At 40.5% G+C, this 27,724-nt stretch overlaps 1 protein-coding gene across 2 annotated transcripts in view; it reads left to right on the forward strand.

The window, feature by feature from the left end:
• Positions 1 to 27,724, forward strand: part of CDH18 (cadherin 18) — a 601,306-nt gene that overhangs the window by 316,849 nt on the left and 256,733 nt on the right. For both annotated transcript variants that reach the window (XM_044293327.1, XM_044293328.1), the window contains exon 5: positions 23,231 to 23,412. In XM_044293327.1, coding sequence (XP_044149262.1) covers positions 23,231 to 23,412 — 182 coding nt within the window. The remainder of the gene's footprint in view (positions 1 to 23,230; positions 23,413 to 27,724) is intronic.

Here is a 27,724-nt window from a genome sequence, read left to right on the forward strand (position 1 = left end):
CAGCGTTGATCACAGCACCTGAGGGATCAATGACGGGGGCGGTGCAATTGGCGCTCCCTGTCAGTGCGGCCGGGTGCCGGCTGTATGATACTGCAGAGGCCCGCACCATACACGTGCGGGCCCATAACGCCGTATATATATGGTGTTATGGGTAAAGGAGTTAAATGCAACATGGCGACTTAAAATTATCCCAGTGAAGTTTGCCTTCCAAAATCCATATGCACTTTTACTTCTGCGCCCTGCCATGTGCCCAAAAAGCAAATTACAACCAAACATGGGGTGTTTCTGTAAACTGCAAAATCAGGGTAATAAATATTGCATTTCGTTTTTGCTGTTAACCCTTGCTGCTTCACAGGAAAAATGGCTTAGGATGGGAAATCTGCAAAAAGAAGTGAAATGTCTCTTGTATTTTTCTTTAATTCTTGTGGAACTCCTAAAGAGTTAACACAAATTATAAAATCATATTTTAATAACTTGAGGATGTAACATAGTAACATAGTAACATAGTACATAAGGCCGAAAAAAGACATTTGTCCATCCAGTTCGGCCTGTCATCCTGCAAGTTGATCCAGAGGAAGGCAAAAAACCCCTGTGAGGTAGAAGCCAATTTTCCTCACTTTAGGGGAATAAAAATTCCTTCCCGACTCCAATCAGGCAATTAGAATAACTCCATGGATCAACGATCTCTCTCTAGTAGCTATATCCTGTAATATTATTACGCTCCAGAAATACATCCAGGCCCCTCTTGAATTCCTTTATTGTACTCACCATCACCACCTCCTCAGGCAGAGAGTTCCATAGTCTCACTGCTCTTACCGTAAAGAATCCTCTTCTATGTTTGTGTACAAACCTTCTTTCCTCCAGACGCAGAGGATGTCCCCTCGTCACAGTCACCGTCCTGGGAATGAATAGATGATGGGATAGATCTCTGTACTGACCCCTGATATATTTATACATATTAATTAGATCTCCTCTTAGTCGTCTTTTTTCTAAAGTGAATAACCCTAATTTTGATAATCTTTCAGGGTACTGTAGTTGCCCCATTCCAGTTATTACTTTAGTTGCCCTCCTCTGGACCCTCTCCAGCTCTGCTATGTCTGCTTTGTTCACTGGAGCCCAGAACTGTACACAGTACTCCATGTGTGGTCTGACTAATGATTTGTAAAGTGGTAGGACTATGTTCTCATCACGGGCATCTATGCCCCTTTTGATGCAGCCCATTATCTTATTGGCCTTGGCAGCAGCTGCCTGACACTGTTTTTTGCAGCTTAGTTTGCTGTTTATTAAAATTCCTAGATCTTTTTCCATGTCAGTGTTACCGAGTGTTTTACCATTTAATAAGTACGGGTGACTTGCATTATTCCTTCCCATGTGCATAACTTTACATTTGTCAGTGTTAAACCTCATCTGCCACTTATCTGCCCAAGCCTCCAATCTATCCAGATAGCTCTGTAGTAGTATACTGTCCTCATCAGTGTTAATTACTTTACACAGTTTAGTGTCATCTGCGAAAATTGATATTTTGCTATGCAAGCCTTCTACAAGATCATTAATAAATATATTGAAGAGAATAGGGCCCAATACTGACCCCTGAGGTACCCCACTAGTGACAGTGACCCAATCTGAGTATGTACCATTAATAACCACCCTCTGTTTTCTATCATTGAGCCAGTTACTTACCCACTTACAGACGTTTTCTCCCAGTCCGAGCATTCTCATTTTATATACTAACCTTTTATGTGGTACTGTGTCAAATGCTTTGGAGAAGTCCAGATACACGACATCCATTGATTCGCCGCTGTCAAGTCTAGAACTTACCTCCTCATAGAAACTGATTAAATTTGTTTGACATGAGCGATCCCTCACGAAACCATGCTGATATGACGTTATTTGCTTATTTCCGTTAAGATGCTCTAACATAGCATCTCTCAGAAAACCTTCAAACAGTTTACCCACAACAGATGTTAAACTTATGTAGTTTCTAAAATGGGATCATGGGTGATTTCTATTACATAACGCCACAAAATGACTTCATAACTGAATTGGTCCTTTAAAAAGTGGGAGGTCATGTGACGCCGGTCACGTCACATGACCTCTGCTCTTCAGTATATAAACAGGCAACCTGCTAGCCACAGGGAACATATGGAGATATTCGCGCCCGCCATATTCTTTGACATTGTGAAGAACTTTGACCCATGACACATCTATCAGGTGGTACAGGACAGCCAATTGAGACGTTTCAGCACATGGACATACCCCCTACCTTATAAATAAACTTGATCTGGCCGCCATTTTACATTCAGTGTTTTGCCAGTGTAGGGAGAGGTTACTGTGTGGAGCAGGGACAGGCTGGTAGGGACACCAAACACTAGCTAATAGGGCCACAAAAATAATTTTAAGGACTGGTATAGGTGTACTATTGATAGGTGTGATACACAGAGGGGTGCAATATACTTATAATATACTTTTATAATGAGTCAAAAACTCATAGAACTATATAGTGATCACCTGGAAGTCAGGGGCCTAGGGGCTAGAGGCTTACTAGGGCCATTTTTATATAGGGTAAGGTTAGGCTATCAGGGCCAGAATAGCACCCCCCTGTAGGGCAATATCAGGGACAGTTCTTTGCCCACCCTGTCCTTCAATACCACATCATCATCTAGCCCAGGGATGGATGTTTTTTGCTTTCCATCCTGGATTCATGGATGTGCACTGGAACCCCCCGGATTGTGGTAGGACATATGGTTTCTGATTTGGTGCCGCCGAGCACCTGATTTAGTGCCACCGAGCACTTGTTATTGCCTACTACATCTATGCTTTTTACTTAACTTTAATAATTTAATAATTTTCATTTTGAGGGATATCTTTTCCAATCACACATCCGCAAAATGGGTCCGCATCCGTTCCACAATTCTACAGAACGGGTGCAGCCCCATTAATTTTCAATGGGGCTGAAATGTGCTGTCCGCATCCGCATTTGCGGATCCGCACTTCCGCATCCGTGCTTCCGTTTCAGCCAAAAAATAGAACATGTCCTATGTATGTGCCAGCGATGTGTGGTCCGCAAATTATGGAATCCACATTGCAAAACACTTACGGATGTATGAATGGACCCTCATAGTAACATTATTAAAGGTTACGTTTTATCTTTATGTATATTCTAATGGATTGCCTTCCTTGTACAATGTTATAATATCCTTTCTATGTTAGAAAGTATATTATAGTGCATTTGTATTGTGCGGCACTTGTGTGCGGTTCTGCTACAATATTGCAGGTAAATAGAGGGACAAGCGTTATTGGAACAAAAAATTTCTACTGGTGTGATATACCAGATGCCCCCCCAAAAAAATGATTGAAGCGGGGTGCTATATACCAATATACTTTCTTTATAGTGCATTTAGGTACTGTATAGTGCATTTGCACATGCGTGTACGCAAAAATTATATTGCGGATATTTCACATAAAAAAATAATAATGAATGGAGATCGCAAATTCAAATAATACATCTGGTATGTCACTGTCCATGTTGTGGGACTATTTGTGTACTTCTAGTAATTATTTCTTGGCTGCAAATATGAGCTTAAGGTTTTTCAGGTTCGCCTGCCATTAAAATGAATGAGACCCACCGCGAACTTGCGGTTTGCAAATATTTGATAGCGTTCGCGAACCGTCCCGGCAGATGTTCGTCCATCACTATAGGCCAATACAGGCTCCAAAAATTAGCCATTCATCTGACAGAAAGGAACAATTGATTAAGTGGCTGGAATTACATTAGGCTGTTACTGAATAGCAATTTTACTGTAGGCTAGTGGAGTACAGGCCCCAAAAATTATCCATTCACCTGACAGAAAAAATCAGGTGATTATGTGGCTGTAGGTACATTAGACGGTCACTGAATAACAATTTTACTGTAGACCTCTGGAGTGGAGCCCCCAAAAATTCGGCATTCACCTGACAGAAAAGGCCTTTTATGTCGCTGTATATACATAAGACAAGGACCATTCTTTGCTTGGGGTGGTGGCTGATATGTGTGGGCTGGCATGACGAAGTTCAATGACGCGGCCATCAGAGGCGTTGAATTCCTCTGAGATCCATTTTTTTAAATGTGAGGTAGTCTACACTGTTGTGAGCTAGGCGAGTGGAAGTCCCTCTCAAAGCCTGCTCTTCTTGCTCCTCCTCCTACCCTCAGCTACCATCATCCTCTGATTCTTTATCACACTCCTTCTGAGTTGTCTCAGATGGAGTAGCCACACCTTGCCACGTCTTGATGTATGACACGACGCAATGCACGCTCCAGAAAGAAGACTTAAGGTATGATGTCACTGATGGCGCTCTGGCTACGACTGACCGGTTTGGTGTTCTCATCAAATGTGTCAAATGGCCGCAGAAGTCTGCATGCATCACGCATGAGCAGCCAGTGGCGCAGTGAAAAGAAACCAAACTGTGCAGAACGTGTCCTGCTGCAGAGTTCGTACAGGTAGTCGTTAATGGCATGTTGCTGCTGCAGCAGCCTATCAAGCATATACAAGGTGGAGTTCCAGCGCGATCGTGCTGGCAGGTGGTGTTGCCATTGAACATCAGCAATTTGAGCCATGGCTGTGTAAGATCTTTCTAAAATGGCCAGAGATTTCCCTGGCCTGCCGCAAGACGTCCTGGACCCGGGGTATTTGGCAATGAATCGCTGCATGACTAAGTTCAGAATGTGTGTCATTTTGCCCTGTTTCAGTGTGCTCTGCAGATTGGCACCGTTGTCACACACCACTTTACAAATTGTCAAATTTAGCCTGTGATTGGCCTGTGACCGCAGAGCTGAAAGCAATGCAGTACCGGTGTGGCTCTTGGCTTGCAGGCACAACAGCCGCAGCACAGCATGGCAATGTCTCACCTGGCACGTGAAATAAGTGGAAAAGGAGAAGTCAGCCGAGGAGGAGACAGAGGATGAAGTAGGAGGAGGAGAAGAAGAGGCAGGCCTGCATGCAATCCATGGCGGTAACACCAAATCCACACGGGTGCCACGGGTTACATGCTTGACGGCCATCAGAAGGTTTACCCAGTGGGCAGTAAAAGTTATCTACCATCCCTGCCCGTGTTTTCTAGACCATGTGTCTGTGGTCAGATGTATCTTGGCACCGACACTGTGTGCTAGAGATATATTCAATTGCCGCTGAACATGGCAATATAGCTCTGGGATGCCCTTCTGGGAGAAATATTTCCTTCCGGGACCTTCCATTGCCGTGTACTAATGGCCGCAAATTTTCAAAAGGCTTCCGAGTCCACCAGTTTATATGACAGTATTTGGCGGGCTAGCAGTTTCGACAAGCCAGCGGTCAGCCGTTGGTCAAGAGGGATATCCGGCATCATCAACGTTTGAAGCTTGAACACTTGGGCCACAGAAGCCTGCCTTCTTCCAGATGAACACAACGAAGGCACGGTGGAAGGTGGAGTGGAGGAAAAATGGGAGGAGAGAGGAGAAGGAAAAGAGGCAGGGAGTGTGGCTTTGTGGTTCAGACGGCATTGCTCCAACTTGGCTTGGTGATGGGAGGCCAGGTGTCTTCTTCAGGTGGTCATCCCTAGGTGAGTGTGGGGCTTACCGTGACTTATGTATTGACAGTACAGGCTGCAGATGGCAACACTATTGTTAGCAGCTGATACGTTAAAAAAAGCCCACACTGCAGAGCCATGTGCCGTCATCCTGGGAGCGCAAGATGTGACCGTGCATGGTGGATGGCTCGATCCAGATACATTAGCAGTCTGTCTTTTGCCTCCTGTGCATTGCAAGTTCTGCCTGCTTCTCCTCCTTCTGATCCCTATCTGCTGCTCTGTCTCTCCCTCTGAACTTCCCTCCTCTTCCTTTCTTGTGGGCACCCATGTGACAACCATCGACACATCATCATCGCCACCTTCATCACCACTGACAGTAGAGATCTTGGAGTAGGCAGCAAGAGCAGGGACCACCTCCCTTTGGCTGATCTGGGTACTGTCATCAGACCGCTGGGTGGCGGCCGCTGCTACCTTTTCTTTCTCATCCAATGCCAAGAAAGGCTGTGCATCAGTAAGGTCTAGGAATGGATGGGAAAATAGTTCCTCTGACTCGAGTGGAGGGGCTATGGTGGTGGTGTGTTTGGGCGTGCACACTGCAGAGAATAAGGAGGGCGCAGATACAGAGGATGAGGAGGGTGCAGAAGCAGAAGGCTGAGTGAGCCACTCAACCAACTCTGGTGCGTCCTTTAACATAATCGCACACACCTCCTCCAACTTCCCACTTAGGCTCCGGCCTGGTGCACCTGCCCGACCCCTACCACACCTGCGGAACAGCCTGCCTCTTCCTCTGCCTGTCATTTTCAAAATGACCCTGTGCAAATAGTCCCTAGAGAAGAGCAGTATTTGTGGACGCAGGTATATCGTAGGCTTCAATCAGAATTTGTTGGAAGCCGGTATATCGCACCCCTCAATAAGTACTTTGTGGAAGCAGGTATATAGAACCCTTTAATAAGAATTTTGTAGAAGCAGGTATATCGCACCCCTCAATCAGTATCTTGTGGAAACAGGTATATAGAACACCTGAATCAATATTTGATGGAAGCAGGTATATTGCACCCCTCAATCTGTATTTTGCGGAAGCAGTTATATCAAACCCCTCAATCAGTATTTTGTAGAAACAGGCATATAGAACCCCTCAATCAGTATTTTGTGGAAGCAGGTATATTGCACCCCTCAATCAGTATTTTGTGGAAGCAGGTATATAGAATCCCTGAATCAATATTTGGTGGAAGCAGTTATATCCCACCACTCAATCATTTTTTTGTGGAAGCCATTGTATCCCCCCCCCTTAATCAATATTTTTTGGAAGCAGGTATATCTCACCCCTCAATCAGTTTTTTGGGGGGCAACAGGTATATCACACCTGTTGCAAATATTTGTTTCAATAATGCTTGTCCCTCATTATACCTGCGGTATCACAGCAGAACCGCACATAACTGCTGCACAATACAAATGCACTATATAGAAATTATATTATAGGTATATCACACCCCTGCCTCAATCAGATTTTTTGGGGGGCAACAGGTATATCACACCAGTTGAAATTAGTTATTCCAATAGTGTTTGCCCCTCTATAAAGCTGCGGTATCGCAGCTGAACCACATACAACTGCTGCACAATACAAATGCACTATAATATACTTTCTATGTTAGAAAGTATAAGTATATCACACTCCTCAGTATATCACACCTATCAATAGCACACCTATACCAGTCTTTAAAAAGACTTTTGTGGCCCTATTAGCTAACGTTTCGTGTCCCTAACAGTCTGTCCCTGCTCCACAAAGCAACCTTTCCCTACACTGGCAAAACACAGAATGTAATATGGCTGCCAGATCAGGTTCTGTTATAGGGTGGGGGTGTGTCCATGTGCTGAAACGTCTTAATTGGCTGTCCTGTCCCACCTGGATGTGTCATGGGTCAAAGTTCGGCGCAATGCAAAAGAATATGGCGCATGAATCACAAACGAAAAAAGTTCACCGCGAAACGACTGATAGGCGAACCTCAAGGCCATCTCTAATAGTGATGATCGGCAGGGGCTATATTCGAATTTGAGATATCTCATAAATATTTTGTAGAATATTCGTCATATATTCGCAAATTCAAGATTTCAAGATTATTTTATGGAATGTGAAAAATCGTCAATGTAAAAATCACATAATGCTAATTCATAACGCATACAGGCGTGGGTCACTTTGGCCACATTTTTCAAGCTGCTAGAAGTTTTATGAGTTTCTCCTGAGACTGGAGAAAATGTTTGGCTTGGCAGAACATTATATGCAGATAGAGTCAAGTACTCCAATATATTCACAATTGCACTAATCGTCATTGATTAGAATATTTTTTCACACTATGTGCAACTTCATATTTTAGCAGGTCTGACTACAGATTACTGATTGGTGCGCTAAGTATTGTTGTGAACTTGACATTGCTTTCTTCTCATTGTCATGTGTTGAACATAGCAAAAAACACTGAATATTCAATATAACGAATACATAGCACTATATTCTAAATATTAGAGAATTCTCGAAGTGGCGATATTCACGATAAAAATTTGCTATTCGAATATTTGCACTAATCTCTAACACAGAGCTTTACCTTTCATAAGGTACCTCAAATTATTCAATGGGAGAGGGACCTAGCAGAATAATTTCCCAGACTGAATGGTCAGTTGCACTTAAATGGGCTCATATAGCAACGAATTGCGCATCGCATTGGGAGCAGTATTATAAACTGCTGCTGCGCTGGTATCATACACCACTATGGTTAGCTAAGATATATCTAACCTCTTCCTTATATTGCTGGAGGGGATGTGGAGATGTGGGGTCTCTTTACCTCGTTTTATGGTCTTGTCCTAGACTACATTCATTCCGGGAATCCGTTAAGGCTCTGATCCAGATGCTATACCCAGTGCTGTATAAGCTTACCCCGGCTTTGGCACTATTATCAATAGGTACACCCCCCACCCCCCGTACCACCCCCATGCAGAGTTATATGAATATCTTACATTCTGCCAAACTTTTATTTGCTAGGAACTGGAGGGGGTGGCCATACCCATAGAGTTGAAATACACTACATAGTGTCCAATAATTATTTCCATGAATGTACTTTAGCTCTCCAGAGAGGTAAACTGCAGTCATTTACTCAAATCTGGTCTCAATGGTGGTCCTTATTTCCAAATATATTGAATTGACACTATATTGACATATATCCTGAAAATGCTTGCCCTTAGGAGGTAACTAAGTTGCTTACTAGGGTGTAAAAAGTAGCCCATGTGGGCAACATTCCTAGATGACAAGTGCACCCATTGCATATTAGATATTGTATATTGCACAATGCTTGCTCTCTGTTTTTAATGTCTTATGACAGTTCTTTTTTTGCTTTCCGTATATATGGAACCATTCATTTCAATAGATCCGCAAAAAAAAAACGGAAGGTACTCTGTATGCCTTCCGTTTCCATATTTCCGTTTTTCCGTTCAAAGGTAAAACATGTCCTATTGTTGTCCACATAACAGGCAAGGATAGTACTGTTCTATCAGGGGCCAGCTGTTCGGTTCCGCAAAAAACTGAATGCACACAGACGTCATCCGTATTTTTTGCGGATCCGTATTTTGTGGACCGCAAAATACCGAAAAAGCCATATAGCAGTGTGCAAGAGGCCTTTTGCTGGAAATCTCAATAAAAATATAATAAATAAATAAATAAATCTAGCTGTGTCCAGAAGGCTTAAATAGGCCACATACTTAATGGAATAATACTATGTCATAATTTCTATTTACATGCATTGCTAAAAAAAATTGTTACTTTACTATTAGGAAATATTGTACAGGATATTAAGAAGCTTAACTATGATTTTTTATTTTTTTTACTTAAAAAAAAGTTATGCATCTGTTAAAACCTCCACTACTCCAATGCCACCATATTATATACATCATTCATGTGACTGCTGCAGTCATGTTAATAATGAATAATAGTCAAGGTGAGTAAGGTTTATAATTTTATGTTTTACTATTTTCTTTTCTTAGCCAGATTTCTTAAAATCTTGGACAAATCCACTAATGTAGTCCTTACATGCTGTTTAAAACTACTGTACTGTATATCAAGTTTTTGAGATTCCATTTCTGTTATTTTAGCAATGGAAATACTCTATTTTCAGATGTGTTTTATCACAGTATGGTGACACTCCACTCAGTTGTTACAACATTTTTGACATTTTTATCCTTGTCTCTTTCAATTGCAAAAACAAAAGGTGATATAAAACTGCAATCCGTGCAAGTTAAACAGATATATTTAATGTAGTATTCTATTAAGCAAGGTTAAATGTAATGTTTCAATTACGTCCTGAGTATCAATTATTTTTATTTCAAGCTACATGCATGCTATGACACTACATTTTCAATGACAGTAATCCATTGTAGCCCCAGATATTTTCTACTATTTATGAATGACATGTTTTTAGTGTTATTGTAGTAGTATTATAGTCAAGTGGATACATTGGCCTTGAAGGACAACTGTCTGTCAGTTTTGTAGTTGTGAAAAGCATACATTATAATTAGTGTTAAGCGAAATTAAATGGACTTCAAGTCGAGTTTCAGGAAAAATTTGAGTTGCTGCAAAGCCGAATTTACTCGTGCTTCGCAACTCCAGCCGAGACAAAGTTTTCCTATATGGAGCTAATTAATTTTAATGCTGTACGGAAACAGAATTACAAGCAAAATTTTTTAACAAATCAACCTCAAATCTATAATCCGAAGCTCGATTCACTCTACCCTAATGATAAGCTGAAGAAAAATTCAGCTTGACCCCGAATAATCCGCACAAGAGTCACCCGAAACTGGATGTTAACAGGATTCTGAGAAGATATGAGAAGGTAGACCACATAGGAAGAAGATACAATGCATTCAGAAAGTCTTCAGACACTTTCATGTTTTTTTCATAATTTGCTATGTTGCAGCCTTGTGCTAAAATAATAATAATAAAAAATAATGTCATTCTGCACCCAATAACCCATAATGACAACATGAAGACAGAATGTTAAAAGTCATTGATAATTTATTGAAATTTTGGTAGCTTCTAGCCTTTTGGGGTTCTTCTATGCAGATCCTCCCAAGCTCTGTTAGGTTGGATGGGGCTATCAGTGGATAGTCATTTTCAGGTCTCTTCACAGATGTTTGATTGGGTTCAAGTTAGGGCTCTGGCTGGGCCACTCAAGGACATTCACATAATTGTCCATAAGCCACTCCTGTTTTGTGTTTTGAAGGTTATTCTCTTGTTGAAAGGTGAACCTTCAGTCCAGTCTGAGGACCAGAGCACTCTGAATCAGGTTTTCATTGCAGGTAGAAATCCAAATCAATCCCAGTAATAGTGCTACTGTAGGATATTTTCTAGGTCCCCAATAACTGAGTGGACTTCACCAGTTGTTTAAGGAGTTAAAATTCTTCAGTATTGCCGGTCAGTATCTTCCCTTTGAGACAGAGATACTCCTTTCACCAGAGACAAAGATTAGACAGTTACCAGGTGTATGCAGTGGAGTCTGTCCGTTGTGTGTGTGTTTTTTTTAGGTCCTTCTTATCTACCATAAAGGCTGCAGGTACACCATTTTACATACTAAGGATCAAAGTGACCAGCCTGTTCAGTGACCACAATATTGCTTGTCACCCTGGTGCTGTGCACATGTGCCTCTTAATCTGCTTGGATCAGCAGCTTCAAAGATTACTCATAGAAGTAGCAATTTGGTGGCCCATTGAAGTTCAGATCCCCATGTGGGGGTAAAAGGGTGAAAATCAGGGGTCCACCTTGACAAACTCTCAGCAGTAGTCCCACAGCAAATCTGTTCAGTGGACAGAGTGGGGCCACACTCATTGCAATACTAAAGTTATAAGAAATCATAAAAATATACTCAGCACAGAAGTACTGTATGTACACAGTCAGGATAAGACTTAATCTACAAAATTCAATTAATGAAAGATAGATAGATAGATAAATTGATAGATAATAGATAGATAATAGATAGATAGATAGAAGAGAAGGGCCCCAACTAGAATGCATTATATTGAATATTCTTTGTGATGCAATACAGAGAAATATCTGCAGAAAATGTAACTAGAATCCATTTTGAATGAAATGTAAGTTCTAAAGCATTCTTTTTACTCAGCATTTTATTTGAAGCCACACTTTATCACTTGCAGTACGTACCAGTTGAGCTCATTTTTCTTTATCATTCAGCAGCTGATGCCTGTGATAGTATATTTTCAGATAATCGAGCTGTAGTTTTTAGTCAGGATTCAGTGCAGCAGATTCCAATGTAATATATGCAGGCTCAGTAGTGGAAAATGATTTCATCTCATCTACAGGAGTAATTCCGGTGCATACCTCAGAAAGACGTTAAAGCTTACCGTTAATAGTGAGATTGCAATTCATGGCTAGTCACAGTTGGTATCAATTCAGATTTGGCACTTTGTTCATGGTTTAACTGTAAAAAAGGAAGCTTTCAAGCAATACATCAAAATAAAAGTATTTTCTAATGGCAGTTTTATTTTCCCTTTGTAAGAATTGAAAATGTAGCAAATAAAGGACAACTTGCATTCAACTATCAGCTTTCCACAAGTGAATGATGAATGATTCATTACAAGAATTGCTTTTCTACTAAAGCAGAAAATCTTTTGGTTTTGCTTCATTATTGTAATAAAGTTGCTTATAGTTACCAGGGAGGATATTTATTTGTCCCATTTTTCATAGTGATGCAGATAATAAATAGGTATGACATGGAAAATTTGTTTATTGAAAAATTATTATTTTAAACATAAAGTAGAGGTAAAACAAAAGTCTTTTACACTTGGTCTTTGGAGTTCCTTTTAAAATCTATAGTATAACAGGTAGTGTAAAAAAGAAAATGGTATCTTAATATTATATACACTTTATATACTTTCAAGCTTTTTTTGCTTCAAATCTGGTACATATGTAAATATTGCTGTTTGGTTTTGGTCTGTATTACGAAGCATGTAACGTTGGACCTGGGATACATGGCCATATTAACACATTGACTGGTAAAATGCAATGATTTTGTGAATGGTCTTATTATAACCTTATGCTCTGCTTAGGATAGACCCTAACTTCAATTACTACATGCATAAATGCACAACATGCACAAAGAACATGATGACATATACAGTATCATGACACATATATGCATGCTCCTTAAAAACGGATGCAAACATAGAAATTTACAAAATCCATGATTTGCACATACACACGTAAGTAGGAACTACATAAAGGCATGTACATATAAGCATGCTCACTAAATTATCCCACATATAACATGTTCCCTAGAGATATTTCTATAGTTGGACAACTAATATAAAAACAATTTATTGGCCTCATACCTTCAGGTCATGAGCAGGCAGCAGCTAAAAGCAGGAGCCATAATAAGTCACACGACTGGCAGAATTAAAGTCCTACTAACATGTATTTACCAGGAATAATGCATGGTCCACATATAGTACTCCAAACCTTGCAGGCTAAGGTTAGGGGGACCTGTGTACTGCAAGATTTACCTTAGTAGTATTAAAATGGCTCTGCTAAGACATGCTATGTGCATTACTGTTGCAAGACTCTTATAACCATTGGCTATTGGCCCTAAACCTGTAAATAACACTTTTGTTGAATTCTACACCATTAGTTGGCTTTCTTTAAGGGCTCTTTCACATCTGCGTTCTTTTCTTCCGGCATAGAGTTCCGTCGTCGGGGCTCTATGCCGGAAGAATACTGATCAGGATTATCCTAATGCATTCTGAATGGAAAGTCCGTCCTTCAGGATGCATCAGGATGTCTTCCGTTCCGTTCCGGAACGTTTTTTGGCCGCAGCAAATAGCGCAGCATGCTGCGCTTTTTGCTCCGGCCAAAAATCCGGAACACTTGCCGCAAGGCCGGATCCGGAATGAATGCCCATTGAAAGGCATTGATCCGGATCCGGCCTTAAGCTAAAAGTCGTTTTGGCGCATTGCCGGATGCGACGTTTAGCTTTTTCTCAATGGTTACCATGGCTGCCGGGACGCTAAAGTCCTGGCAGCCATGGTAAAGTGTAGTGGGGAGCGGGGGAGCAGTATACTTACCATCCGTGCGGCTCCCGGGGCGCTCCAGAGTGACGTCAGGGCGCCCCAAGCGCATGGATGACGTGATCGCATGGATCACGTGATCTATGCGCATGGGGCGCTCTGATGTCATTCTGGAGTGCCCCGGGAGCCGCACGGACTGTAAGTATACCGCTCCCCCGCTCCCCGCTCCTACTATGGCAACCAGGACTTTAATAGCGTCCTGGCTGCCATAGTAACACTGAAAGCATTTTGAAGACGGATCCATCTTCAAATGCTTTCAGTACACTTGCGTTTTTCCGGATCCGGCGTGTAATTCCGGCAAGTGGAGTACACGCCGGATCCGGACAACGCAAGTGTGAAAGAGGCCTAAGACAGAATGTATTGTCAGAATTGTGTGTGGTGCAATTTTGGTTCAAAATGTTGCATCTTAGGCCACGCCCCTTCCAGTGAAGGTCAGCTCAGTTCTTCTAAATCCTGCCATATTTTGAACAAGTTAGAAAAGTACAAACCGGATTCCAAAAAAGTTGGGACACTATACAAATTGTGAATAAAAACTGAATGCAATGATGTGGAGATGGCAAATGTCAATATTTTATTTGTAATGGAACGTAGATGACAGATCAAACGTTTAATCCGAGTAAATGTATCATTTTAAAGGAAAAATATGTTGATTCAAATTTTCACGGTGTCAACAAATCCCCAAAAAGTTGGGACAAGTAGCAATAAGAGGCTGGAAAAAGTAAATTTGAGCATAACGAAGAGCTGGAAGACCAATTAACACTAATTAGGTCAATTGGCAACATAATTGGGTATAAAAAGAGCTTCTCAGAGTGGCAGTGTCTCTCAGAAGCCAAGATGGGTAGAGGATCACCAATTCCCAAAATGTTGCGCAGAAAGATAGTGGAGCAATATCAGAAAGGTGTTACCCAGCGAAAAATTGCAAAGACTTTGCATCTATCATCATCAACTGTGCATAACATCATCCGAAGATTCAGAGAATCTGGAACAATCTCTGTGCGTAAGGATCAAGGCCGTAAAACCATACTGGATGCCCGTGATCTCCGGGCCCTTAAACGACACTGCACCACAAACAGGAATGCTACAGTAAAGGAAATCACAAAATGGGCTCAGGAATACTTCCAGAAACCATTGTCAGTGAACACAATCCACCGTGCCATCCGTCGTTGCCAGCTGAAACTCTACAGTGCAAAGAAGAAGCCATTTCTAAGCAAGATCCACAAGCTCAGGCGTTTTCACTGGGCCAGGGATCATTTAAAATGGAGTGTGGCAAAATGGAAGACTGTTCTGTGGTCAGACGAGTCACAATTCGAAGTTCTTTTTGGAAATCTGGGACGCCATGTCATCCGGACCAAACAGGACAAGGACAACCCAAGTTGTTATCAATGCTCAGTTCAGAAGCCTGCATCTCTGATGGTATGGGGTTGCATGAGTGCATGTGGCATGGGCAGCTTGCATGTCTGGAAAGGCACCATCAATGCAGAAAAATATATTCAGGTTCTAGAACAACATATGCTCCCATCCAGACGTCATCTCTTTCAGGGAAGGAAACTGGTCTCCTCGGTCCCCAGACGTCTGTTGAGTGTTGTAAGAAGAAGGGGAGATGCCACACAGTGGTGAAAATGGCCTTGTCCCAAGTTTTTGGGGATTTGTTGACAACATGAAATTCTGATTCAACATATTTTTCCCTTAAAATAGTACATTTTCTCAGTTTAAACTTTTGTTCCGTGATTTATGTTCTATTCTGAATAAAATATTAGAAGTTGGCACCTCCACATCATTGCATTCAGTTTTTATTCACGATTTGTATAGTGTCCCTACTTTTTTGGAATCCGGTTTGTTAAAAGTTCCCAAATTGTGCCAATTTGTGCCACTGTTTTACAGATTCTAGGTGCAGACATATCAGTAATTCTGGACCTTTATGGTCTACTAAATGCTATAAGAACTACTGCATTTATACCGATAGCATGTGCTGCCTAGAGTGGAATATAAAAAAAAAGTTTCATTAAAAATGTAATTATTACAATTTACCTAAAAAAGGAAATTGACAGTGCTGATTATTTTTTGAGAAGATAATTCAGAGGTGGAAACCAATATATTTGTTCTCATTTTTGCAAAAAGTGTTGCCGCAGCTGAATACGAGTGGTTCTAGTGTCTATTTAAATTAATGAAACACAATTTGTCTATTACCACTTCTAGTTTACTAGTATATGGTTAATTGTATATTTTTATTGGTTCCACTATTTCACTAAAGTCTCTAATTAGATAGTCTACCAGTGGTCTCAAACTTGTGGCCTTAGGGCCACATTTGGCCCCTGGGGAAATTATTTATGGCCCACAAGTCCACTGATTACCCTCTACAGATTCTCATTCTCCTCTTTGGAGCCACCCAGCTTCTATAGTCCCTCCATATGGTATGTGCCTGTTGCGAGTTTTGGGGCCACCAGTGCACCCACCACAGCAGTGCACAGAATTTTCACTGTGTGCATTGCTGGGGTGGGCAACCCCAGAACTCGGGACATGTATAAGCCGTGGCCATGAATAGAATGGAGTTATTCCTTGTAGGCACAATGCCATGGGGTCTTATTGTCTAATGGGCAGGGCCTTCAAATTACATGAGAAACCTCAGGGCTTGTTGGTGGAGAGAGGACTGCATTGCTGGAAGTTGTTATGTGGATGGGAACAGCAATTTCTTTTTTAACTTGGGACTCATTTTGAAGGTTGCTGTAGTAAGAGGGAAGATATGTTATTTACACAGGACTATGTTGGAAGGATTAAAGTGAAGGGAATTATGTTATTTACATGGGATGGTATTTTGCAGGGGCTGAAAGGAGGGGAGTGATGTCATTTATGTAAGACTGTATTTTGAAGTGACTAAATCTTGTCAAATTATGTTATTTACAAGGGACTGTATGCTGAAGGGGGAGAATGTAGGGAAGTGATGTCATTTATACAGTGATGTCAGACTAATTTAATCATGTCAGACTAATTTAATCAGTTTCTATGAGGAGGTAAGTTCTAGACTTGACAGCGGCGAATCAATGGATGTCGTATATCTGGACTTCTCCAAAGAATATGACACTGTACCACATAAAAGGTTAGTATATAAAATGAGAATGCTCGGACTGGAAGAAAACGTCTGTAAGTGGGTAAGTAACTGGCTCAGTGATAGAAAACAGAGGGTGGTTATTAACGGTACACACTCAGACTGGGTCACTGTCACTAGTGGGGTACCTCAGGGGTCAGTATTGGGCCCTATTCTCTTCAATATATTTATTAATGATCTTGTAGAAGGCTTGCATAGTAAAGTATCAATTTTCGCAGATGACACTAAACTGTGTAAAGTAATTTACACTGATGAGGACAGTATACTACTACAGAGGGATCTGGATAGATTGGAGGCTTGGGCAGATAAGTGGCAGATGGGGTTTAACACTGATAAATGTAAAGTTATGCACATGGGAAGGAAAAATGCAAGTCACCCGTACATACTTAATGGTAAAACACTCGGTAACACTGACATGGAAAAGGATCTAGGAATATTAATAAACAGCAAACTAAGCTGCAAAAACCAGTGTCAGGCAGCTGCTGCCCAGGCCAACAAGATAATGGGTTGCATCAGAAGGGGCATAGATTCCCGTGATAAGAACATAGTCCTACCACTTTACAAATCGCTGGTCAGACCACACATGGAGTACTGTGTACAGTTCTGGGCTCCTGTAAACAAGGCAGACATAGCAGAGCTGGAGAAGGTCCAGAGGAGGGCATCTAAAGTAATAACTGGAATGGGGCAACTACAGTACCCTGAAAGATTATCAAAATTAGGGTTATTCACTTTAGAAAAAAGACGACTGAGGGGAGATCTAATTAATATGTATAAATATATCAGGGGTCAGTACAGAGATCTATCCCATCAGCTATTTATCCCCAGGACTGTGACTGTGACGAGGGGACATCCTCTGCGTCTGGAGGAAAGAAGGTTTGTACACAAACATAGAAAAGGATTCTTTACGGTAAGAGCAGTGAGAATATGGAACTCTCTGCCTGAGGAGGTGGTGATGGTGAGTACAATAAAGGAATTCAAGAGGGCCCTGGACGTATTTCTGGAGCTTAATAATATTACAGGCTATAGCTACTAGAGAGAGATCGTTGATCCAGGGAGTTATTCTGATGGCCTGATTGGAGTCGGGAAGGAAGTTTATAGTCCCCTAAAGTGGAGAAAATTGGCTTCTACCTCACAGGGTTTTTTTTTTTTTTGCCTTCCTCTGGATCAACTTGCGGGATAACAGGCCGAACTGGATGGACAAATGTCTTTTTTCGGCCTTATGTACTATGTTACTATGTTACTATGTTATATAGATCTGTATGTTAGAGGGGCAGAACAGAGGGAAGTGATGGTATTTACATGGGACTGTATATTGGAGTCCCTTAGGGGAAGGAAGTCATGTTATTTACATGGGACTGTATGTTTGAGAAGCTGAAGGGAGGAAGGTGAAGTTATTTATGTAGGACTGTGTGTTGGAGGGGCAGAAGAAAAGGGAGTGACGGTATTTTCATTGGACTGTATGTTTGAGCGGCTGAAGGGAGAGAAGTGATCTAATTTACATGGGATTGTTAAAATACATTGAGTACACTTGTAAAATGTCCTGTAAACCTAGTGGTATTATTATTGCACTGTAGTGTTGTTAATAGTACAAAGATATAACTGATTAGCACTAATGTTGTATTGTATTTGAAATACATGCAGCCATATATCTGGCCAAGTTTAAGACTCCTGGTGTATACTATTACACAGGTGTGTATTTGATTACTAGAGTAGAAAATATAGAGTTTTTTTAACCTCTTCACAACGGCAGCACATAAATATACAGCAGTATGCACAGAATCAGTGTGCAAAGCCTCTATATTTCCAGTCTTCCTATCCCAGACTACTGTGGGTGTCCTACTGCAGCAGGGGGCAGGTATTGCTGTAACCAACAGCCAGTATTCTGGGTCCCAACTCTAACCCCTTCTGGACAACAGCATTTAAATTAAACGATAATGGGATGGCTCTGCATGCTCTTGCAAACAGGACAATCATGAAGATCAGGTTTTCCCACTGACAGCCTGATACTGTAGGGAACAGAAATAATGTATTCCTTGTCACAGAAAATGCCTGCAAGCAATGCACATATTTAGAGCTGTATTGCTGATGCAGAAGTGTTGCTTCTTCATTTGTGTGGTTGCTAGCTAATCCCATGATTTCTGTGATCATATCACATGTGTTCTCTATACAGAGAAGTATTGGAGTCACCCAGAGAAATTGCATTCTGAATGCACAACTAATACAGATTACTGGTAACCTAAGATCTATGGGTAACCTAAGATCACCATTATCAATAATCTGCATATGGGAACAGCAGGGTACATGCCGAAAATGTGTCCTCTGACAAACTGTGCTTCCATAGTTAAAAAAGGGTTTAATTAATACAGTAGAATGTTAATCCATAAATTAAAATAAATAACATTTGAAAAGAAAACCACATTAGTAGAAAAAATTGAAAAGCGATGTTCCCATTTCTCAAAAAAGTACACATGTTCCCTTTTTCTGGATGATTATCATTCTTGTGCAGGAGACTGTGTCTAAAGTTAATTGAGGGAAATCCATGTAAAACAAAAATTTTTTTTTTTTTTTTTTTTTTTTTGGTGCTATTGTATTGTTATATGCTACACAAAGTCAACATCACTATGCAGAGGAGATTCATTGTAGGATTATTATTTTTTGGGGGGATAAATATTATTAATTAAAACAATAACTATGTTAAGACATAGTATGAAAAAATGAGACAATTTCTTTTTGTGTTTTGTTTTTTTACCAAATTGGTTTTAGACAGAAAAAAAAAAACACCTTTATAATGCAGCTCTCAAAATGGTGAAGTTTTGCTCTGGTCAAAAAGGTGCAAATCCCCCCCCCCCCCCCCCCCCCGGTCACAAAAGGGTTAAGGTCAACTATTTAAAAATGAGGTTCTGTCAATTAAGCATCAGAAAGAAATAAGCCCTTCACTTATAGCTTCTATCACTTGGACTACTTTCCTAGTTTAATTACTCATGACTCATAGGTCAAACTGAACTCATAATTTTACTTAATTAGAATAAAGTGAAATATATGTAATTTCATATCCTGTATATCATAAAGATAAAATGTCTGTTCCCTGATCTGACTATTAATGGCCTTGAAAATATTAAATGTCTATCTCTGTACAGATCATGAATATGTAATAAAAGTTGACAGAGCAAAAAAGGCATCTATGAACGCAGATTAGGATAAAAGGTCTTGCCTTATCTGTCATATTTTAGTTCAGAGTACAAAATGATCTCCTTATTTTTTCCAGACATATGAAGATTTCCCAATGTGGTAACTATGACACTCACTATGCTGCTCTCTTCATACTTCTTCCTTGTGCACCAGCCTCTGTCTTCTTAAAGGGGTATTCCTATCTTAGACAATGGGGGTATATCGCTAGGACATGCACCCATTGTCTGATAGGTGCGGGTTTCACCACTGGGACCCACACCTACATCGAGAACAGATTTCTGAAGGTTGCGAAGGGCGCACTGTGCACTGCGCATGTGGTCATTGGCTCGGCTATTTCTGTTGGCCCCATAGAAATGATTGGGAGCGGTGGCCATGCAAGCACTGTGTGCTCCCATTAACTTCTAAAGGGAGAGGTGGCTGGACTCCTGGGCCTAAAAACTGCTTCTGATCAGGACAGGAGGGAGATTTGTGCTATGGATATACAGTATGTAGCCCACAGAGGATTGCCTGAATTGCCTAAACAATTGTAGTAATCTTTCAGCTGTAAGAAGTATTAAAGCAGTTGCTGGCCCATGTTCATTTAAAAAAAAATGCACATAATGCTCTAAAATAATGAAAGTTGCAATAATCACGGGACCAGTTCCCAAACACTCCAGTTCCAGCACTTTCTTGAGCCTCTGTTAGATTCTGTACATCCTGATTCCCCCAAAATATAACTGTTTAGCCAATCACTAGCTGTAGTGGGTCATCACTGTGGCCAGTAATTTTCTGAATGGCCACGTGACTGCATTGACAGGGAGCAGGAAGGACAAGACTCAGAAAGCATTAGAATAGCCATGGCAAGATTTTTTCTATAATTTTTTAGTATTCTAAGCCTTTTCTTTCAAATTTTGGGTGGCGGGACAACCCCTTTAAGTTTGTTTTCAGTCTCTATATGGAAAACTTAGCTAGCCTTTCAATCCTCTGTGGGAAAGGCCCAGTTTACCACACAAATAGTTTATGTGACTGCAGTGGCCAAGGTAGAGTTGTTTTGGTGCACCCTGCACCCAGGACTTTCCCACCAGCTACCTATCTAGCTATATCCTTTACTATATCTATAGAAGAATCGTTTTAACCAACTAAATTTTTTGGAAAAAGGTGCAGTATTAGAGAACAAAATGTATAGGAAAGTTTCAAAGATTTCCAATATAATAGGATTAAAATTATGATGTAAGATTAGAAAAGGGTTCTTTTAGTCATATTCACTTGTACAGTATATGGCTGAGCTGCAAAACCAGGCACACCTATTTGTAATAAGGGACTGTCTCATGAAGGAAGACTCTTTCCATATGTTTTATTTAAGCATATTGTGGGGTTCAGGTTATATATATATACAGTGGCGGAAATAATTATTTGACCCCTCACTGATTTTGTAAGTTTGTCCAATGACAAAGAAATGAAAAGTCTCAGAACAGTATCATTTCAATGGTAGGTTTATTGTAACAGTGGCAGATAGCACATCAAAAGGAAAATCGAAAAAATAACTTTAAATAAAAGATAGCAACTGATTTGCATTTCATTGAGTGAAATAAGTATTTGAACCCCTACCAACCATTAAGAGTTCTGGCTCCCACAGAGTGGTTAGACACTTCTACTCAATTAGTCACCCTCATTAAGGACACCTGTCTTAACTAGTCACCTGTATAAAAGACACCTGTCCACAGAATCAATCAATCAAGCAGACTCCAAACTCTCCAACATGGGAAAGACCAAAGAGCTGTCCAAGGATGTCAGAGACAAAATTGTAGACCTGCACAAGGCTGGAATGGGCTACAAAACCATTAGCAAGAAGCTGGGAGAGAAGGTGACAACTGTTGGTGCGATTGTTCGAAAATGGAAGGAGCACAAAATGACCATCAATCGACCTCGCTCTGGGGCTCCACGCAAGATCTCACCTCGTGGGGTGTCAATGGTTCTGAGAAAGGTGAAAAAGCATCCTAGAACTACACGGGAGGAGTTAGTTAATGACCTCAAATTAGCAGGGACCACAGTCACCAAGAAAACCATTGGAAACACATTACACCGCAATGGATTAAAATCCTGCAGGGCTCGCAAGGTCCCCCTGCTCAGGAAGGCACATGTGCAGGCCCGTCTGAAGTTTGCCAATGAACACCTGAATGATTCAGAGAGTGACTGGGAGAAGGTGCTGTGGTCTGATGAGACCAAAATAGAGCTCTTTGGCATTAACTCAACTCGCTGTGTTTGGAGGAAGAAAAATGCTGCCTATGACCCCCAAAACACCGTCCCCACCGTCAAGCATGGGGGTGGAAACATTTTGCTTTGGGGGTGTTTTTCTGCTAAGGGCACAGGACAACTTATTCGCATAAACGGGAAAATGGACGGAGCCATGTATCGTGAAATCCTGAGCGACAACCTCCTTCCCTCTGCCAGGAAACTGAAAATGGGTCGTGGATGGGTGTTCCAGCACGACAATGACCCAAAACATACAGCAAAGGCAACAAAGGAGTGGCTCAAGAAGAAGCACATTAAGGTCATGGAGTGGCCTAGTCAGTCTCCGGACCTTAATCCAATCGAAAACCTATGGAGGGAGCTCAAGCTCAGAGTTGCACAGAGACAGCCTCGAAACCTTAGGGATTTAGAGATGATCTGCAAAGAGGAGTGGACCAACATTCCTCCTAAAATGTGCGCAAACTTGGTCATCAATTACAAGAAACGTTTGACCTCTGTGCTTGCAAACAAGGGTTTTTCCACCAAGTATTAAGTCTTTTTTTGTTAGAGGGTTCAAATACTTATTTCACTCAATGAAATGCAAATCAGTTGCTATCTTTTATTTAAAGTTATTTTTTCGATTTTGATGTGCTATCTGCCACTGTTACAATAAACCTACCATTGAAATGATACTGTTCTGAGACTTTTCATTTCTTTGTCATTGGACAAACTTACAAAATCAGTGAGGGGTCAAATAATTATTTCCGCCACTGTATTTATATATATATATATATATATATATATATATATATATATATTAAAACAGAACTACGGTACCCATTGAACTACCAAAATCTGTTTAAATATTTTTTTTTCTAATATTATTGCATTGTTAGAGGGATAACTTGTTAGCTTGGAGCTATATCTCAATATATAACAATTTGTCCTTTCATAATTGTGCATGATTCCTTGTATTAAATTAATAGTCCATTTTTACATGTATTTAAGATGAGTGCACTGTCCCTCTCTCAGAAATGTATAATGATCATTATACCTTCACAAATATTTCCACAGAACATTACCAACTATATGTTCCAGAATCAGCCCAAGTCGGATCAGCTGTCGGGAAAATCAAGGCTAATGATGCCGATATCGGACTTAATGCTGACATCAGGTACTCCATCGTCAATGGAGATGGTGTTTTTACCATATCCACTGATAAAGAAACAAGGGAGGGAATCCTTTTGCTAAAGAAGGTAAAATGATCACTTTGAAAATGTTTGATTTTTTATAGTTGCATTTTATTGTATTTATGATATGAAATGGTGTGGAAAAAGCTTAACTGTATTTGTGTGGAATAAAGCACAGTACCTAGTATGACAATACTATTGCCACTTTTATGGAGGATTTGTTTCTAATATAGTTTGCTTTACGGATGTAAACAATTCTCTATTCAGTCTAATTTATTATTTATGTACTTTATACGTTTAGTATAATTTAATTGTCTTTTACATCCTGTGGATAGTGTCTTGTGGGCCAGCATCTTCCTTAATCCACCCACACACTTTCTCCTCTAAACTACCATCACAGAAAGGTCTTGCCTTAAATAATTTTATTGTATAATTTCTTTTGGGCACTGTAGGAGATACGCAAGATAGTGCATCACTTTATTATATATTATAGTAGAATCTCAGGTGAAAAAAAGCTAGTCTTCTGTTTCTTGGACTTCAAAGGGACTTCCATAAAAGTTTGGAGAAATGTGAAGAAAATAATAATGTGCTGAATAAAATGCCTATCAGCGGTTTCTGAGTAGCCTCTGCACCGGAATACCACACATTGGTGGACATTTACTAACCATGTTGCACCAGAATTATGGCGTAAAATAAACCAAAAAGAAAGGTGTTATGATTTGCACCAAATATATCAACTGTTTTCTCCAGAATTTTCACCATAAAGAATGCATCATGCAAAAAATGAGTTATAAATGGCAGGGATGCCAAATTGGCGCATATTACACCTAATTTATCATCCTCTTATCGACAGAAATAGCTTAAATTGTTGCAGACAATTAAGCCAGCTTATGTGGTGGTGTTTTGCGTAAAAAATAAATCACATTTATGGAATAAAGATGCAACTTTTTGTTAAGTCTGAGACAAAAGTCACAATTTGCCATGGAAATGTCGCAAATATGCTTCAAAAGTAGCAAATTTGTTTCAAAAGTCTCAAGTGCGGTCTTGTACGGTTGGCTTAAATGGCGCATTTTAGTTTTAAAAAGTTGCATTTTAGTGCCGTAGGTGCTAAAATTTTGCAAATACTGTTGATCGTGAATATTCTAATCGCAAATTTTATCGCGAACATTGGCACTTTGAGAATTTGTAAATATCTAGAATATAGTGCTATATCTTTGTAATCGCAAATATTCTAGATTTTTTTCATCTGTACCCATGATACCTCACTGCTTCTTGCTTGTGGGCTAATGCTGCAATATCTTTGACTTTAGGAGTAGTATTAATCGCAAATTTTGATATTGCAAATTTTGATATTGCTAATTTTCCGATTGCCAATTTTCGCAATCAAGAAAATAATAATGAAATCATGAATTCTCAAATTTGTGAATATATGACTAATATTCACCCAAATATTTGGGGAATTTCACAAATTTGAATATTGCCCCTGCCACTTATCACTGGTTGCAAATAGAGAGAAATAGATGAATAATCAAGTTTATATTTTAAAAAGTCAAATTTTAAAAGTGGTGTGTGCCTTTTTATACAATCCTGATCAAATGTTTAAGACCACTTGAAAAATTGAAAAAATCATATTTAGCATGGCTGGATCTTAACAAGGTTCAAAGTAGAGCTACAACATGCAACAAGAAGAAATGGGAGTGAGACAAAACATTTTTTTAGCATTCAATTTAATGAAAACAACAAATACACTGAAACAGGCTGTTTTTCAGCTGATCAAAAGTTTAGGACCACACCTCCAAAAAAAAACTAAACCCCTCCCAAAACAGAAATCCAACTTCCAAACATGAACTCAGTAATGAGTAGCTCTGCCGTTATTGTTTATCACTTCAAAAATTTGTTTCGGCATGCTTGATGCAAGCGTTTCCATGAGGTTAGTGGGAACATTTCTCCAAGTGGTGAAGATGGCCGCACGAAGGCCATCTACTGTCTGGAACTGTTGTCCATTTTTGTAAACTTCCCTTGCCATCCATCCCCAAAGGTTCTCAATTGGATTTAGATCAGGGGAACACGCAGGATGGGTCAAAAGAGTGATGTTATTCTCCTGAAAGAAGTCCCTTGTCCTGCGGGCATTGTGTACTGTAGCATTGTCCTGTTGAAAAACCCAGTCGTTACCACACAGACGAGGGCCCTCAGTCATGAGGAATGTTCTCTGCAACATCTGGACATAGCCAGCTGCCGTTTGACGCCCCTGCACTTCCTGAAGTTCCATTGTTCCAATGAAGGAAAAAGCACCCAAGACCATTATGGTGCCCCCTCCACTGTGGCGAGTAGAAAACATCTCAGGTGGGATCTGCTTGTCATGCCAGTAACGTTGGAAACCATCATGACATCAAGGTTAAATTTTTTCTCATCAGAGAATAAAACTTTCTTCCACCTTTGAATGTCCCATGTTTGGTGCTCTCTTGCAAAGTCTAAACAAGCAGTTCTGTGGCATTCAAGAAGACGAGGTCTTTGAAGACGTTTTTTTTTTTGTTTGTTTTTTTGTTTTTTAATGCATACTTTATTGAGCAAAGCAATAAAATACAGTATCCGAGTGTTGGAGGGGCGACAAGCCTCCACACTCCTACATATAACAAAAAGTAAAAGAACAGCATAGCATAAACTACAAGTCGGACAATGCAATGCATATAAGACAGACATATCCAAGATACAGATCACGTAGAAGGTATCAGTGGTTTAATATAAAAGGTAGTCACCTATTATTATTACTACAAGGAGTCACTGTGTATCACGGTATCTCGCATCCGAGACAGTTAAGAAGAAAGAGAACGAAGGGGGGGGGGGGCTTATCTGCATGTGGGTATTAAGTAATGGGGAGAGAGTGGGACTGAAAAGTCCAATTGTGTGTGACTGGCTCACAGAAGCGTATTATCTGAGGCAAAAATAATTGGCTAAAATCTTCTGATAACCTCTAAATGAAATCCATCTGTCCCAAATCTTCAAAAATTTGTGGCTCGATCTAAGTTCCCAGGAAGATAGTTCTTCTAGTCTATAGATCTGATCAATCCTCTGGAACCATTGTTCCGTTGGGGGAACATCCGTGGACAGCCACATTAGAGGGATCAGTAATTTAGCAGCATTTATTAGGTGCTTAAAAAGTGTCAAGTTAGGTGGGAAAGGGTCTCGTGGAAAAAGGTTTAGGAGAGCCACTTCAGGAGATGTATTAATATCAGAACCACATATCACATTGCTTGTTTGAAAAACTTTTCCCCACCATGCTGACAATAATGGACACGTCCACCATATATGAAGGGAAGTACCTCTCTGTTTCAGGCATCTCCAGCAGTTGTCAGAAGCCGTAGCTGAATACAAACATGTTTTGTCAGAGTTTTATACCACCTTGTGATAATTTTGTAATTATTCTCCTGGATTTTGACACACCTCGAGGCTTTATGTGAGGAGTTAAAAACAGTAATGGTATCAACCGGGGCTAAGCAAATATCTAAATCCTTTTCCCACAACCTAATAAAAGCTGGTGTTAGGGCGAATGGGGGAGTCCTCAATCTTTTATACCACTGTGAGGTCATTTTTTGAGGCAGGGGATTCTGAGTAATTATGTGCTCAAACCAGGTTATGGGCCCTAGCAGGGTATGTAGACAGGCATTTTGGGACATGTAGGCCTGTAGAAAATGGAGACCTAAAAAGCTTGAACCGGAGACTTTCAGAAGATCCCTCATATCCTTCATGGAGAGTAATTGGCCATCTCTGTAGAGGTCCACCAATCTCACTGAAGACCTACTAATTTCAGTGGGAAGGCTATCCCTTAGGGCTTGTGGGGCCAAGTGGCAAACATCAGCTACATTTAGAGTAGGTGACGGTAGCGGGGAATTTAAGGGAGTGTTTTGCAGGGAGTACCAAGCGTGCAGAGTAGCTTTCATGGTAGGGGAAAAATTAGGGTGTGTAGGTATCTGGGACATACGACCTAAGAGGGCCGCTTTGAAAGGAGTCCCCAGTAAGGATTCCTCCATCGAGACCCAGGATTTGTGTTCAGGGGCCACTAACCAGTCTACTACTCTAGTGAGCAGGATAGCTCGACCATATAATTCCGGGTCTGGTAAAGATATACCTCCTCTCTCTCTCTCGGGTAGGACAGCAGTTTATAAGACAACCTAGCTTTTTTTTTGTTCCATATGAAGGATCTGAACATAGATTTGAGCTTTGAGTAGTAAGTGGAGGGAACGGGGATAGGTAATGTCTGTTGAAGATAGGTAAGTTTTGGAAGAATAAGAGAGAGTAAAATATTTTTCCTTCCGAACCATGAGAGCGTAGGGACATCCAGGGAATTTATATCCTCAGTCAGCTTATTCTGGAGAGGGAT

Source organism: Bufo gargarizans, chromosome 5, assembly GCF_014858855.1.
Source record: "Bufo gargarizans isolate SCDJY-AF-19 chromosome 5, ASM1485885v1, whole genome shotgun sequence".
Lineage (NCBI taxonomy): Eukaryota > Metazoa > Chordata > Amphibia > Anura > Bufonidae > Bufo > Bufo gargarizans.